Below are 15256 nucleotides of genomic sequence, written 5' to 3'. Positions count from 1 at the left end.
CACTTTACTGGGGAAAAGTTGTGCACAATTCAAATCCTTTATTTCTGTGACCATGTAGGCCTACCGTGTTTCAGAGTCTCAAAGATAGTTTGATAGACATTTTGTGGTTGCTGCACTTAATTCTGCAAGGTGATCCATGTCCGCTCTGGTTGGGTTTGCAAGAACTCTTTGCGTTGGAAGGAACCATAAGATATAGTGGGTTGTAGTATTCCCATAAGCCCATTGCCATGGCTGTCATCCAAGGTCTGCAGCTCTGTTATGGGGTTCAGAGTTGGGGAAGGATGTTGTGCTCTGGAGTGATAAAATACACTGGTGGAGAGGGGTCCTTGTGCCAGTATGTTATGACTGGTGGGAATGGACAAATTTCACACAGCAAAAGTTAAGTTCCCTGTTAAGGTATTAGCACCCAACTTTTTGTATGAAGTGTGTAGCCTAAACAATCCCCCCTTTACAAAAACAGGTTGAAGTAGTCAATATTCAAGTTCAGGTAAGCGTTAGCATTGAGAAAATGTTTTCCATGCTGCTAGAAGACCACTGATAAATGTTTGACCACAAAACTTTCTAATTGAGCTGAAGAGGTTATTAGTGTCTTCAATAACTCAGACTCCTGTTTTCTTATGTCATTTATGACAACATGCACACTAAGCCACATTACTTTTGTTTGGTGTCATCAGTGGCGCAAAAAGGGGGTATGCAGTGTATGCGACGCATAGGGGTGCTGCACTAGAGGGGGCGCCAAATCGATGCCAGAAAATTATTTGCCGAGTTGGTGGGGGTGGGGGGGTGGAGTGCGGGGGGCGCCGATAGCAGAGGCGGTCTTTGCATAGAGGCGTGGCTAGGCAACTGCCTTGGGCCCCTCCCACTGCAGCCCACTGTAGGGCCCCCCTGACTAGCTAACTTATTTCTCGCATATTAATGTTGATGGGCCCCCTAGCTAAATTCGCCTTGAGCCCCCAAATTGCTAAGTCCGCCACTGGCCGATAGTATGTTTGCATACACCTCAGAAAGTATGTAGTTGCAACCCTGGTTGTCATGGAAATGTTTTCAATTTCTGGAATAATATTACAAACAACTCTGTACTCAGACTGGCAAATAGGAAGGTCAAACTTTAGTGCGGAGCTCCTCAGTCAGTTGCACACACCACATGAGCATCTGCAAGAGACAGTCCTGAGCTCTCAAATAACTCTGTTGGTGCAGCACTGCAGCACCAACTTTTAAATTCAAAACAGTAAGCTCCAAAAACTCATTTGCAGCACTGTCATTATCTGTAGGAGAATGTAGCAATTGATAGGGTATATTTCTGACGTTTTAGTATCCACCTGTTCCTGTATATGTGGCATGACCCATTTTGGCTTTGAAATTCTTTGAAATAATTGGATAATTTATCTTTTTTAGAAAGCAAAAATAAAATGTAAACAGGTAAAGAAGAAGATAAGCTTAAGTTTCTGAATGGTAGATGAAAATCATACTTTTCACATGACTCATGAATTGGGACTGAATTGATAAAGTACCAGTAATTAATTTGACCAATTCTTACTGACACTTTATTAGTGTTTATATTAATACACTAACTACACTTATAACCATTACACACACACACACGTAAGGCAATTGTGTGTGAAGACCGACAGGTATGTCAACACCCCTTCACCTGGGTTTCAAGGTAATTATATATAGCCTCTCTCTCTCATATATATATATATATACACATACACACACACACACACACACACACACACACACACACACACACACACACACACACACACACACACACACACACACACACACACACACAGGTATACATGTAAGCACTTTGCTTGCACAGCTGATGCAGGAACAATGCTTACCTCAAATATATATAACGATTAAGTTGTCAGTATATGTATATATATTAGTGTGTGTGTGTGTGTGTGTGTGTGTGGGCGAGTGCCATCCTCAACTCATCCAAACTAATGATTTTCAGCTTCCTGTTATGCTACGTGTTATGCTACGTCTATTCTGCACAGTGCTCTACATTTTAATCTTTAGTATTTCACAATTGCATACACCAAGGGCAAAAAAAAGATATAAACAAATAAACAACTTTTTAATAACAAAAATCTATTAATAAAAAAAATTATAAATCAGATATTTTCTTTCACATGAAAGAATAAACAAAAAATCAGATTAATCTCCAGGAAGTACATCACAAACTAATGATTTCCTTCTGAAACATCATACAGCAACTCTAAAACTACTTTTAAAATATATACATAACAGAACTAAACCCATTCTTTTTAAATGCACATGTTTGGTGAAACAAAATCCCAGATTCAGTTCAGTGCTACATAAATAAATAATGCAGCAAATTCTGCTGAACTCCCACAGCATCAATGTTTTTTATTATTTATATGCAGTAGTATCTTCTTTTTCTCCAATTCTTCTTCTCTATAAAAATAAATAAATAATTATCATTTACAGAAAGCTATGGTTGGACGTTTGGATTTAATAATTGGGAAGAAAATAAAATAATTTATTACACACACACACACACAGAGAGAGAGAGAGAGAGAGAGAGAGAGAGAGAGAGAGAGAGAGAGAGAGAGAGAGAGAGAGAGAGAGAGAGAGAGAAAGAGAGAGAGAGAGAGAGACAGAGACTGAGACTGAGACTAACCCTTATCAATGAATTCCAGCGTCTAGATGACTTGTGGGAATTAAAAAGGAACTGACTAAGATTTGAAGAAAGAAGAAAGACATGGAAAAATATATTTTAAGCAATGTTACAATGTGCATCATCTACCATGTAATTCCATTTTGCCCCTCTTTAGTTGTGGATTTGTGTTATAACCAAACAAAATTAAGCAAAGAATTAGGGTGCATACTGGATCAATATACATTTTTTTAATACAAACAAACTGTGTATATGTTATTCACACATTTGTAGTGCTCAAGAGCATCAAATGTGTTATAGCTCAAAATAACTAAAGGAAATGTCAGCTTTTAGACCACCTAATCAAATATATAGCAATCCCCAGTAATACTGTATATTAAATAAAAAAAATATATATATATATAAAATGTTGGGGTGAGATATACTTACTTGTTGCCACCCAGCTGGAGGGTAAGGAACACCTTCATATCCATGTACAGAAGTGGGAGTGACGCTGGGAGTGACACTGGGAGTGACACTGGGAGTGACATTTTCATTAACTGTGGCTGTTTGGTTAGGAGGAAATGCCTGATTGTAAGCATAGAAGCTATAGCAGAAATCACCCGTTTCTGGGTTCTGAAAGGACTGGTAAACTGGTTGAGTCTGATAAACTGGTGTGGATGTATAAGCAGGGTTAGGTTGTGAGAACCCAGAAAATTGATGAGGCAGTGTATATCCATTTATCATTGTACTGACATCTGGGGCAGCTGTGCCGCATCCTGAAGCCATAGAAATGTATGAATTGGCATTAGCATTGTCTGTCTGCTTGGGGTACAGTGTGGTGGAGGTAGCAGATGGATTAAAGCCATTTTCAGTGCAAGCATAGGCTGAGTTTTCCCAACTGTTAGCAGACATTCTCCAGTCAAAATCTGAAGTTTGTTTGTTACTATAGTACTGCTGTGACCGCCAAAGGTATTGTCCCTTCATTTCCACAGTTTCACTAGAGGAGTTTGTCACTAGGCTTGGACAAACTGTAGGTTGTGTTTCAGAGTTAAACTGTCGGTTTTCATAATTCCAGGCATTTTCATTTGATCTCTTTTTCACTAAGGGTCTTGTATCGGGCAGTCGCGCAATTTCCAACCCATGTACTTCCAGTGAAGAAGCACCTACGGTACCATTGTTGAAATTTAATTTATTTTGCTGGGGTGCCAAGACTGAAGACTCTCTATGCCCTTCACCATTATCAACAACACTGTCCGTGGCTTTACAGATAGTTTTGTCCAAAGGCTCAGATGAAGTGGCTCTCTTACAAGTCTGGGAACTGAGATCTAAACCTCTTGAGGAACTTGAAGGGTTTTCAGGAGCTGTGGCTGAGCTCTTGGTACCATTCTCCGGCAAAGACATACTGGGTTCCTTTGATGGTAATGGTGCAGAATGGGACTGCAGTGATTTATCTGAATTAACTGTAGGTAAACTGTAAGCGTCTTTCTGGACTTGAGAAAAACTGTCTGCAATATTGTCTGAGCCCCTGCTTTTCTTTAATGGTAATTCTCTATGGGCATTTGTAATCTCTATAGTAGAGGACCTTTTTCGGTGGCTTGTTGTAATAGAACAATATTGAAGGGTTTCTTTGTCAGATTTTGTTACTGCATTGCTATCCTGTAAAAGACTGCCAGAGTGCATGTCTGGTTTGTGAACAGTCAACTGTTTAGAAGTGGCTGGGACTGAGGCATCACGTTTGGTTTTAGTCATTGACTTGGATTGGTCTTCAACCACCTTTTGACTAGAAGTTACTCCTGACTGGATGTCACTTGAATTTTTGAGTTGTTTAGCCTGTGGTGGAGACCAATTAAATAAATGTGATTTTGCAGTCTTGCACTTAGAAGCTGCCCTTGGTTCCTGGGGAACTAAACACACACAAAAAGAAATTAATTAAAACAGAAACAGTTCAGAATCACATACCAGTAAGAGTTCTGTGATTAGGAAAATCCTTACTAGGTGAATCAAGCTCTTGTGAATGTGTAGTCACTTCCATCTCCACCTTCTCCTGTTTCACCAAAACTAGACAAAGAAAATTATGGATTAGACTTTCAATGCCACTGGATAAAATTCTACATCTCCCGCACTAATCATGGCTTTACCAATCACCTTTTCTGATCTTGGGTGAAATGCAAGTTTGGAGAGCACATAAGTTCTGCCGCTTTCTGATTTTCTGTAACTGCATAATAGCTGAGAGAAAAGTAAACAGAAATGAAACAGAGTAAGAGAATATGGTTAAGAATGGCCAGCCTGAAGATGAAAAGCATTATTTGTATAAACAGGTGTGAACATAATGCCAACCAAGCATGTCAATACTGTTACCTTTCTCAAACAGCATGCCTTTTATTTCTTTCAAGTCAGCATATTCCATTTTCATCTCCTACAACAGACACAGCAAAATGGGTCCACAAAAAAGTATCAGATTTGCCTTTGACTTCTAGTAAGGATTGTATGGTTCATTACTGTCGTCTCGGTGGAATATTGTGATTTACCTGTAGCTGACCTGGTTCATCCTCATTGGTCATCTCTGCTGTGTGAGCAAGCCACATGAGTTCTCGAGATTGAGTTCTACTATCAGAATCCAACCAGCCCTCAAACCTCCAGGGGTACCGAGCTCTCTGAGACACAAATAAGACCACACAAACGGAGTAATTGTAACACCAATTAAATCAGTGTGACCATGGTTTCTTGATTTTTTTCTGCACCACAGGAAGGTCTTGACTAATTAGCCAAGGAATTTGTAAAATACCACAAGTTAAGAACATGATGCCCAGAAAGGGCATTGAGAACCAGTGCTCTAAACTAAGGACCTAATGATGTAAGCTCTGCCTGCAAGACAAAAACAGGGATAAAGTGGTGGGATTAGTCTTTATGATGTATATCACAAGATCAGTGGGTTGGTGAAGATTATAGTTGTAAATTATGTGCAGGGGTTGGCATGTTGAAGCACATTTTATTGGGAAATTAGGTTAGTTTGCACATTTGGAAGCACATTAAGGTGCTTAGCTTCTGACGGAATGGAAAATTAAAGGAAGTTATTTTGGAATAACTCCAAAAAGCACCAGTAGAAGATGCAGCTGGTGGAAAACCTTGAGAATTCAGAGATAAAGCTATTAAATGAGTTGCAACATGTAGATAAGGGCATCTGGAGGCTGCAAAGAAGGCTACTATGCAATCTGGAATGCTCAAGTGTCTGTGCTGGAAAAGGATTATATTTGGTGAAGTTCCAGTTGAAGAAAAAAAAAGCCATAAACTTAAGCAAAAAAAAAAAAAAACAAAAACAACATCATAGGGAATTCACCAAGTAACTATAGCGGTGGCCACACTTCAATAGGTGGTTGATGATGAGGTCATGGTTGAGTTTACTGGAGCAGGACACACACAGGTAGAGTGGAGGTTGTCCCTCACTGAGGCACTCGATCACTGAGCTCAGTCCTGTGGCAGACACACCCACACACACATCAAAGAATCATAATGGATGATGATCCACCTACAGAGAGCCTGAACTATGATACTGACCAACCACAGCGTCTGATGCTGCTCTCTTGCTCTTCACAAACTCCTTCAGGTCAGTCGGGTACTTGAAGAGAGTCACTGTAAAAATGACAATATGGTTTTATTTATTAATGAATATCATAGACCCAAAATGAATTAAGCATGAATTAAAACAAATACTAAAACCATTTAAGGAAATCTTTGTTAATTCTTGAACAATTTTTGAAGCACTTTCACCATTCTGTGCTCTCTCTCTCTTACTTGTAGCTTGACCAGAACTTGGTGTCTCTAGACTGGGAGGTTCAAGGCAACTTTTCTCATGAGAAACTAAGGCAAGGAAAACAAAACTTCTGCTTGATTTTCTAGCACTGATAAGCACTGGTACTGGCAACTGGCAATTTCCTAAACACAATGTTTCTTCGAATGCTCAAATATTTGAAAATACACACGGTTACCATCATCAGGTTTCTCCTGTTTGACTACGGTTATGCAGGGGACGATGGGTTCAGGTGTTCCAGGCTGCAACCTCGTGGCATTAGACCGAGTGTGCAGTGATGTCAGTTTTGTACAACCTGAAAATAGCATCAAGTGACAAGCTTTCTTACAGTAACAATGCATTGTAAGCAATTAATGACTTCATTGGAGCAATAACAAAGATAATATTTTGTAATATACCATATGCTTACAATATGTTCCATTTGTTTGGGCAAAGATAAACATGATTGCTTACCTTTATCAGACATTTTCCATTCAGTAGGTGAATCAGGAGAGTGAAGGCCAGGGTCTCTGCTGGCAGACTCTGTTGTCAAACCTGCCTGTGCTTTAGACTGGTGCGGGGTAGATGGGGCACAAGGATCTGCTTCCTGAGGGATCTGCCTGGCTTGTAGCTCATCCATGGTGGGGCTGGAGGCCAAGGTGCGCTTTCTGGAGTCACCTGGCATACTATCCAAAGCTGGTGAACAGTCATTATGGAATTCCTCAGTGCAGATCTAAATAAGCACCCAACAGGCAACTGAAGCCAACTTAATCGTTTGGGTCCTACCTCTGTGTGGAACGTGGCTCGGGTTAAGGCTGTCCTGTTTGGTTTGGCTTGGACTGAGGTTGCAGCTTTGTTGGGGATGGTGCCCATGGCATTCTCCATCAGCCTCAACATAGTCTTGGGGTACCCTATCATAGATTTCTGGCACAAAAATAAAGTAATGTAATCTTTTAACCTTAAGTGTGAATTTGTATGAAGCAGAATAAACATATATGAACTTGAGCATCTAGGATGAACATATTACATCTTTCAAATCATCATGATTTTTGGGGTCCAAATAGTGAACAAGGAGATGTGAAGAGTATCAGGAGGTTTTACAGTAGTGCGTCTGTGGTGGGAGACCTACCTCTGTTTCCCTGATCCTGGCCTGTAAAACATGGTGCCTGGGAACACGGTGTCCTTTCTTGTCTATTCATCTGGTATAGAATTTTGATTGCTAAAATTTACAAGCACACACAAATACAAATAGTTGGGTGTCTGAGCCAGTGCTGGGGAAAAGGGTTTAACAGTGAAAATAATTTTGTTTATTTGCACTTCCAGGATAATTCAAGTCCTCAATGGTCCCAAAACCTTCAATGGAAGTGTAATATGTTAACGAAAATGTTTGCCTGAAAAATACAAATGAAATACATTTTTTATAGAAAGAATAAGATACTATGGCCATGAGTATCTCCCTTAAACCTACCACTTGAGAAAGGACAACCTTTCCTCATATTTATTTCAGTGTACATGCACAATAAGCAAATATAATGGAACATTTCTGAAACTTGAATGTTATGGGAAAATTTCACCCAGCAAACGTCCCTTATCTAGTAAACTTTTGCCTGCACAAAAACTCTGGCCTTGGTTTGTCCAGGGATGACATTAATTTTATGCATCTCGACACACTAGAATGGACACCTGCATGGACACATTTTTTGTTTTACTAGTGGTCTCATGGGGAGGATTTCAAGGAGAGTCTGATAAATCCCAGATTGTATCCTATCCTGCTGACGTATGCACAGAGATGTTTAAAAAGGAGGGAGCCTTTAAAAGCACAAGCCACCTCTACTTAGCAGCTCCTTAACCCCATTTCTCATATTTATTTAATATCGTACATGCATAATGTGTGTGCGCGCGCACACGTACACGCATGAGCGTACACATGCACGTGCACACGTGTACACACACACAAGCCTTTCCCAAGGCTACCCTTGAACCAAAATCTGATGAGGGGGAATGTTCACAGAAGGGGAACGCCCTCCATGTGCTGCACTAGTGAGTGAGTGGATGCCTGGGGTTTTTATATACCTTGAGTTGCTTTGACAACACCCTTACAAGCAAAAATCTTTGGTTTGAGAAAAATGAAGATTGCCTTTTTGCAATCTATCTTTTTTCAAGAAGTTATTTGATTTTACATTATTGCCTGTTTCTAGTAATAAAACAAACTGATTTCTCATATTTGGATTTTAAATAGTTTTTCTTTTAATTTTTGTTTATAACATGAAAATACAATGACCAAAATATGGACATTGTTTTGTCATTTCAACAATTTTACACATAACTATAAATACAATAAACAAAAACTGAATTTTGCAGTGGACTCAATTTGTTGGTACACTCACCCTCATGAATGTCTGCAGAGAGCACGCGTTCATATTGCTTCTCATTCAGCATGATGACCTGTACAACACAAACACTGTTTAATTCAGTAAAATTACAGGCTTCTAAATAAGATGTATCCTTTGATCAGGTCTACATAATTTACCTTAGCATCAAAGTGTTTCTCCAGCACTGCCAGTCTGCCAGCCAGGTCTTGAATAGTCAGATTACAGATGGTCTTCCACTGCCATTCCTGGAATATCTCAGGATACTGATTTCTCTTTTTAAATACATAAAAACAAACAAACATGAAAATGTACTTATAATAACAACAACAACAAAATACATTTAAAAATCTACAAACTCCCTCACTCACAATGGAAAGGATCTGATGCCTCTCACTTGTCATATGGTCACAAAACTCCACCCTATTGACATGCTCAGCACAGTTCAGACACAGGAAAAAAGTTGCCTGGGGAATTTTTCGGCATTCCAATACATTACACAGACCTGCAAAAACAAACAAAAACCATACATCTCTTTACACAAACACACTTCTTGACAGTATATATTTCATTAGAGAGTGATACAAGAAAGGGTGAGACACACGTACCTATGACAGGCTCTGTGTTTGAAACACTAAGAAATGCAGATGCACGGCTTTGCCCCACTACTGTACGTGAGACATGAACACAGTTGGTTAGGACACATGACATCTTTAAAGAAAGATTGTTACAGTGGCATGGCATTATGGAATGGTTCCAGAAGACCATCACAACATGACAAATTACAAATCTGAAGGAGGGAAAAAAAGGTGGCACCTGTGGGCAGGTTTGGGAAGTTGTACGTGTGGGGCGGAGTGAAGATTGGAGGCCTGTTCTCTCCCAGGATGGAGTGTCTGCACACTGCACATGTGAGTACATAGAGCAGGGGTAATCAATTAAATCTTTCCGCGGTCCATTTTTGGCAGATAGCTCAGACCTTAGGTCCGGGTCCGCGGTGGCGAACGAAAGTTGTTGAGCGGGGGGGTGAACGTAACACTCGTCTAAAAATAAATTCTCCGGTTTAAAATATAGTCTCCCGTTAAAATTTTTTTGGCATTTGGGTCCGTATCCAGTTAATCAGGAATGTGATTGGGTCCGGACAGGACGGCGTTCGGGTCCGGATCCGGACCGCGGTCCGCCATTTGGTGATACCTGACAGAGTTTCAATTTCAACCAGTAACTGGATTCTGGATCATTTATACAAAACAGAAGTTTAAACATCCAAAACTACATGATATACATGATACACTAAAGATAATACTGAAGGATTCATTCAGGAATTGTCCTGGTTTCATGCCACAAATATGTTCCATTCCTTAAACATCCTTGTCACTTACCGATTAAATATTACTTTGCTATTATTGTGAAAGATTTTTCATTTCTCCATATTTAGTAGAGATGTCACGATACCAAAATGCAAGACGGATGTTATTTTTGAAAGTGTTTAATTTGTATAGTGTTCATGATTATGTAGCATATTTGTAAACTGCAGCACGGTGGGTAGCATGGTCAGCCACTGTAGAGATCTCCAAAGCAGCTGAAGGAACCCCACAGAGACATATGCTGTATGCGATAGTCTGCTTAGGCCTGCACAGCAATAGCTCATAACTAACATTTAGCCTTTGTGAATACTGCATGTGACACATTAGGATGATGGCTGCAAAGACGGCACTTGCCACCAGGCAAGGCAGTGGTGTAGAGGGGAAGTGGGTGCTTACACACTTTAAACTACAGCAGTGGTAATGTGCAGCCTGCAATGACAGTATGAGACCTGGATTCTCTAAAGGGGCGCTATAAGCTTTTGCTTAATGCCCTAACAGACTCTATAATTGCCACGGAATAGACATACCTGTCACAATTCACAAACAGTAGAATGATATGAAGATTCGGATAACAAACTGTTATTATGTCTTGCTCAACTTGAATTCTGTGTACAGATCAGGATGTCTACCTCTGAAGTGCTTAGATAAGGTTAAAGTGTTTTCTTCTTGCATTTGAAATGTTCCTCCCGTTCTTTCCTCCTCTTTCTCTTTGAATAGAACATCAGACAATTTTTTGGCTTATTCTGCTGCCCTCACTAGTTATGGAAAAATCACAATCTTCAGGACTTATGATAGCTGCAGTTCTTTAGGTACAAGTACCATTATGTTTTCAGAACTTTGTTATTGACTTGGAACTGACATATTGGTTTTCACAACATCCCAAGTATTTAATGAGAAAATTTGTCTACCTGAAGACACATGGACACTACAGAGCTACAAATAAAGTATAAACTGGAATAAAACACTGGCAATATGTCAGTTTTACCATCATAATAAACATAGCTAAAAAGAAATTTGCATTTACAGGATTATGCACTATAGTCATAAGCTTGGCAGAATAACACCAAAAATATCTATTCTTTTCAAACATAAGTGTATTAAACAGACGTGACCAAAAAGAACAGGTCATGAAAACGTATGAAGATGCACTGACCGAGCCCTGATCCGTCTCTACTTTTCCACTCGACACATGACGATTGTAGTTTTGCCAGGGGACATGAGTGAGGAGCAGGACAAGGTACAGGTTCAGAAGGAATGGGGAATGAGACGGCTGGAGTAGTGCGGTTAGAATCAGAGGCAATGTGAAACAGCGGAGGCGTGCAGTGAGTGGGCAGAGAGGCTGTGGGGTTTACAGCAGGTGGAGGGGTAGTAGAATGGGGAAGGCCAATATAAGGGGAGTCCTGGCAGGCTGTTGCAAGGGGAAGAGAGATTGGGGTGGCATGCTTGACTGTAGGGGCAAATTGATACTCGGAAGGTGCCTCAGGCTGAGAGGAGAGAGGAGGAGGGCCAGGGTTAAGAGATGACAGAGGTAGGGGGGGCGAGGCTGGACTGTAACAGGGGGGTGATGGAGGGGAAATGGGGCTGTATGTACGGTCAGGTACATAGAGGTCTTTAATGAGTGTTAAGGGGGAAGAAGGGTTGCAGGGAGTGGACAAAGATATAGAATCAGAGGGTAAACTGGGACAGGATGAGGAAGAAACAGAAGCAAGAGAGCAGGGATCCACAGGACGTGTGGGACATGAATGGATTCCCATTGGGCCTTCACCTAGAGAAAACACAATATAAAACAATGACAAATGTATAGCTCGCTCTTTCAACTTTCAAGAAAAAAGGAAACCCCTAATATGGAAGGGGAAGAATGACATTTCTCTGTGATTTTTTTTCTCCTCCTCCCCTTCAAATAATGAGCTGAAGAACTAATCACAGCTTTATTAGCTGGGGTTTTGGCCTATTTACTTTTTGTTGGAAAAATATTACCAGAACACACAAACAAATTTGTAACTGAATGTACTTAGAATTGAAATATTAAAATGTGGGTTTATTATTGCCAACCTAAAGCGGTTATTAACTAATCTTGCCACTTATTTATACACCCTGCTTCTGCCTTCTGGTACAAGGCCAGACGCAGATCAAACACGTGTAGTGGACAAAGCATTAAATGTTTAATTTCTTTTAACATTTTCTTTTTGTCTTTGTCTTATCTCCTTTTAATGTTTCTTTTATTTATACTGTAAAGCACTTTGAGTTACATGTATGTATGAAAGGTGCTATACAAATAAAGATTATTATTATTATTATTAAAAGTATTCTACTCCAGTCACCCTTCCTCAGGGGATCAACAGATCACAACCCCAGGAAGGACATCCCTTCATAAAGTTTGAGAGACTAACCTTATATGATCCCTTAAGATTCCTGTGGTGTGTAATGAAGAATGCAAAAAGGTTTTCCTACCCAAGTCACCCTTCCTCTGGGAACCCACAGCTCACAACCACAGGAAGGACATTTCCTCATAAAATTTGAGGAACCAACCTTATCTGACCTCCTATGGTGGTCTTATGCATAGACTTATGCATATCCATGTATTACCATGGGCTGTGGCATTCAAGAACTCCTGCTTGTCCATGTCATGTGTTTTATTTGTTATTCAAATTTTTTCGCAGAGATAACCGTTTTTCTTTGTCAGGGAATAGATACATATCTATAGTACTGCTTACTGCCTAATCAGCTCTTCTTCATTCTTTAACAAGGCCTCAACTCTGTGAAGCCCAGTCACCTGCGAGTCACCTGTGTGAACTCTTGCGAAGCATTCCAACAACCAGCCAAGTCTCGAGCAGCTTAACTAGGCTGGCTCAGTTTGTCGCCTTTGAGCGTCTCTAAGAAAGGTACTCGGCACTTGGTAGCGCCAACTACATGGCCAAAATCCACGCATATTGCCAGTGCTTTCAATTTTGCCCTCGGGGAAGTCGAGTAAGTGCAGTTGACCGCACACAAATGGGCCTTCCCTTTCACTCGTCTCAAGTCTTGCCTCCAATCATATGCTGTGTCTTGGGGTGCCAATTGTGGATTGTAGAATTCTTCCTCCAGAACTTTCTGTTTAGTAGGATTAGCGCTACCTCGTTAGCGCTAACTCTGACTGGGCTTTGCCCTCTTTCTGACATTTCACTGAAAGCTCTTATATACTCATTGGAAATGCTTCATTTAGACTTTCCTTTAACTATATAATCCACTTGTAGTCATAGAAGAACTAATTGTGGTATTATTATTTTTCTAGATTTATGCTAGTTAGCTTACCCATTAGAATTATCTCCTCTGAGCCAAATCTTCCCAAAAATTTTCCATTGCAACAATTGTAATTTTGATATTAACCATTCAATAAATTTCAACATTTATTCATTAAATTGGTCATGGTAGTAAATATATATTTGATCCATGGTATTTGGTCACTACACATATCCAGAACTTCACCTTTTGGTAATGAGACTGATATGAAATTATTTCAAATGTTGCCGTTATCCAAACATATTTTCTTGAGAAATCAGGGTGGTGCCCTGGATCATAATTCACAATTAATCAATATTGCTACACAGGGGTTGTTTGTGTGATTCACAAAATCACAGCTGTTGAAAATAAACTACCTGTACAGAAACCTAAAAGAAACAACTGTTTATATCAGGGTATCTGCACATTTTTAAATCTCAAATTCAATGACTTTTAAGACCTTTTTAATACCTCTCACAAGAAAAAATAATACTATTACTGGGGATGCAGGTGTGTTCCACATCGTTGACGGGGGGGGCGGCGGCGAACAAGAATTGTTGACATGGGGTGTTGGCGAACGAAAATTGTTGACGTTGTTGAGGCCGTATACTCCAACGCTAAAAATCTAGCACTAGGACCCTGGAGCGGTTATTTTCTGCATGGTCCTAGCGCTAGATTCGGCAAAGTTCACATCGCGCCAGAACAACTGAACAACACACACTTAGAATAATTTAATGCCTCCCCTCATAAAATTCCAGACATTTTAAGACATTTTTAGGCCTTGAATATGGAAAACTAAATTTAAGACATTTTAAGACTTTAAGGACCCGCGGGTACCCTGTTATATTAACCAGCAACTATCTAATATACATGCAGTTTGCATTGACTAGCTGCTTGAGTAAACTCACCTGCAATTTCAGATTTCTCTTTTAGGGGGACTTGTTCCTGCGTTACCAAGCTATCTACTGCAAAGGAACACGACACAGGATCTTCAACACTGTTACTGGTACTTGCACAGTCTGCAAAGCAGAATATCACACCAGTAGATTAGCTTTAGAAATGACAGAGCTTCAATATGAAGCTTTATATCAACTAGACCTTAAAAGGCCCAGTCATGGTTTCACATTAAAACTGAATTTAGACCTCACCGTTTGTACGGTCTGAGGTTGCGTCAGGATTGGTCTGGAGAGATGAAGGACTTGCACTTTGCTTTACACCAGCACCCGAATTTGACTGCAGCAGTTTCAACTTGGACAAAGCTGAGGAGGGAAAAGAAAAACACATTAACTGCTGCTAACACACAAATCCTTACATTAAAAATCCATTGCGAACGAGGCTTGCCTGTGGTGAGCGGTGTCAAACGCAGGTCTCTGAAGACCTTGGCACTGACTTGCAGTTTCTGAAGTCAGGAAATAAATAGATGAATACACTCAAAAAACAAGTGAAATTTGTCCTACACCCCACTCTGTTATTTTACCTTCATTTCAATCCCGGTGCTTCTCTCCACTGCTGCTAAATGCAATGCTTTCTTATGCAGCTTCTCTTTCAGGTTCGGACCATTTGCAGACCAGCCAGGATACATCTTTTCCTGTACAACACACATTAGCTCTCATTCGGTCATCTATACTCTATAGTAGTGAAAAGGGTAAGATACAGGAATAACGGTAAGACCTACCAGATAGGTTGTCCTGTGCGTCACACTCAACAAGTGCCTCAAATGACATCTGACTGAGCACAGTTCACAGAAAAACTGTTTATTATTGCCATGACTCACACATGTAACAAAATTCAACCCTGCAAAAAACAAAAAACAAAAAAATAAGGTAAAAAAATTAGACCAGGCTGC

At 40.1% G+C, this 15256-nt stretch overlaps 1 protein-coding gene across 9 annotated transcripts in view; it reads right to left on the bottom strand.

Annotated features, from left to right (window-relative positions):
* Positions 1-2068: 2068 nt before the first annotated feature.
* Positions 2069-15256, bottom strand: part of LOC143516965 (uncharacterized) — a 64073-nt gene continuing 50885 nt past the window's right edge. For 8 of the 9 annotated variants that reach the window (XM_077008964.1, XM_077008969.1, XM_077008972.1 and 5 more), the window contains 25 exons: positions 15086-15204; positions 14888-14998; positions 14752-14809; positions 14559-14669; positions 14319-14429; positions 11306-11917; positions 9608-9691; positions 9400-9459; positions 9163-9296; positions 8953-9066; positions 8810-8867; positions 7552-7641; positions 7209-7346; positions 6897-7118; positions 6622-6738; positions 6428-6493; positions 6191-6265; positions 5973-6106; positions 5164-5289; positions 4994-5051; positions 4781-4861; positions 4628-4693; positions 3083-4539; positions 2657-2711; positions 2069-2430 (listed from right to left, as the gene is read on the bottom strand). In XM_077008964.1, the coding sequence (XP_076865079.1) occupies positions 2697-2711; positions 3083-4539; positions 4628-4693; positions 4781-4861; positions 4994-5051; positions 5164-5289; positions 5973-6106; positions 6191-6265; positions 6428-6493; positions 6622-6738; positions 6897-7118; positions 7209-7346; positions 7552-7641; positions 8810-8867; positions 8953-9066; positions 9163-9296; positions 9400-9459; positions 9608-9691; positions 11306-11917; positions 14319-14429; positions 14559-14669; positions 14752-14809; positions 14888-14998; positions 15086-15204 (4217 nt within the window). In that variant the 3' untranslated portion in view covers positions 2069-2430; positions 2657-2696. The remainder of the gene's footprint in view (positions 2431-2656; positions 2712-3082; positions 4540-4627; positions 4694-4780; positions 4862-4993; positions 5052-5163; positions 5290-5972; positions 6107-6190; positions 6266-6427; positions 6494-6621; positions 6739-6896; positions 7119-7208; positions 7347-7551; positions 7642-8809; positions 8868-8952; positions 9067-9162; positions 9297-9399; positions 9460-9607; positions 9692-11305; positions 11918-14318; positions 14430-14558; positions 14670-14751; positions 14810-14887; positions 14999-15085; positions 15205-15256) is intronic. The other variant, XM_077008970.1, reaches the window with a different exon arrangement.

This window comes from Brachyhypopomus gauderio, chromosome 6 (genome assembly GCF_052324685.1).
Source record: "Brachyhypopomus gauderio isolate BG-103 chromosome 6, BGAUD_0.2, whole genome shotgun sequence".
Classification (NCBI taxonomy): domain Eukaryota; kingdom Metazoa; phylum Chordata; class Actinopteri; order Gymnotiformes; family Hypopomidae; genus Brachyhypopomus; species Brachyhypopomus gauderio.
Note: the sequence above shows the minus strand (reverse complement) of the source record. Positions and strands in the feature narration are given on the sequence as shown.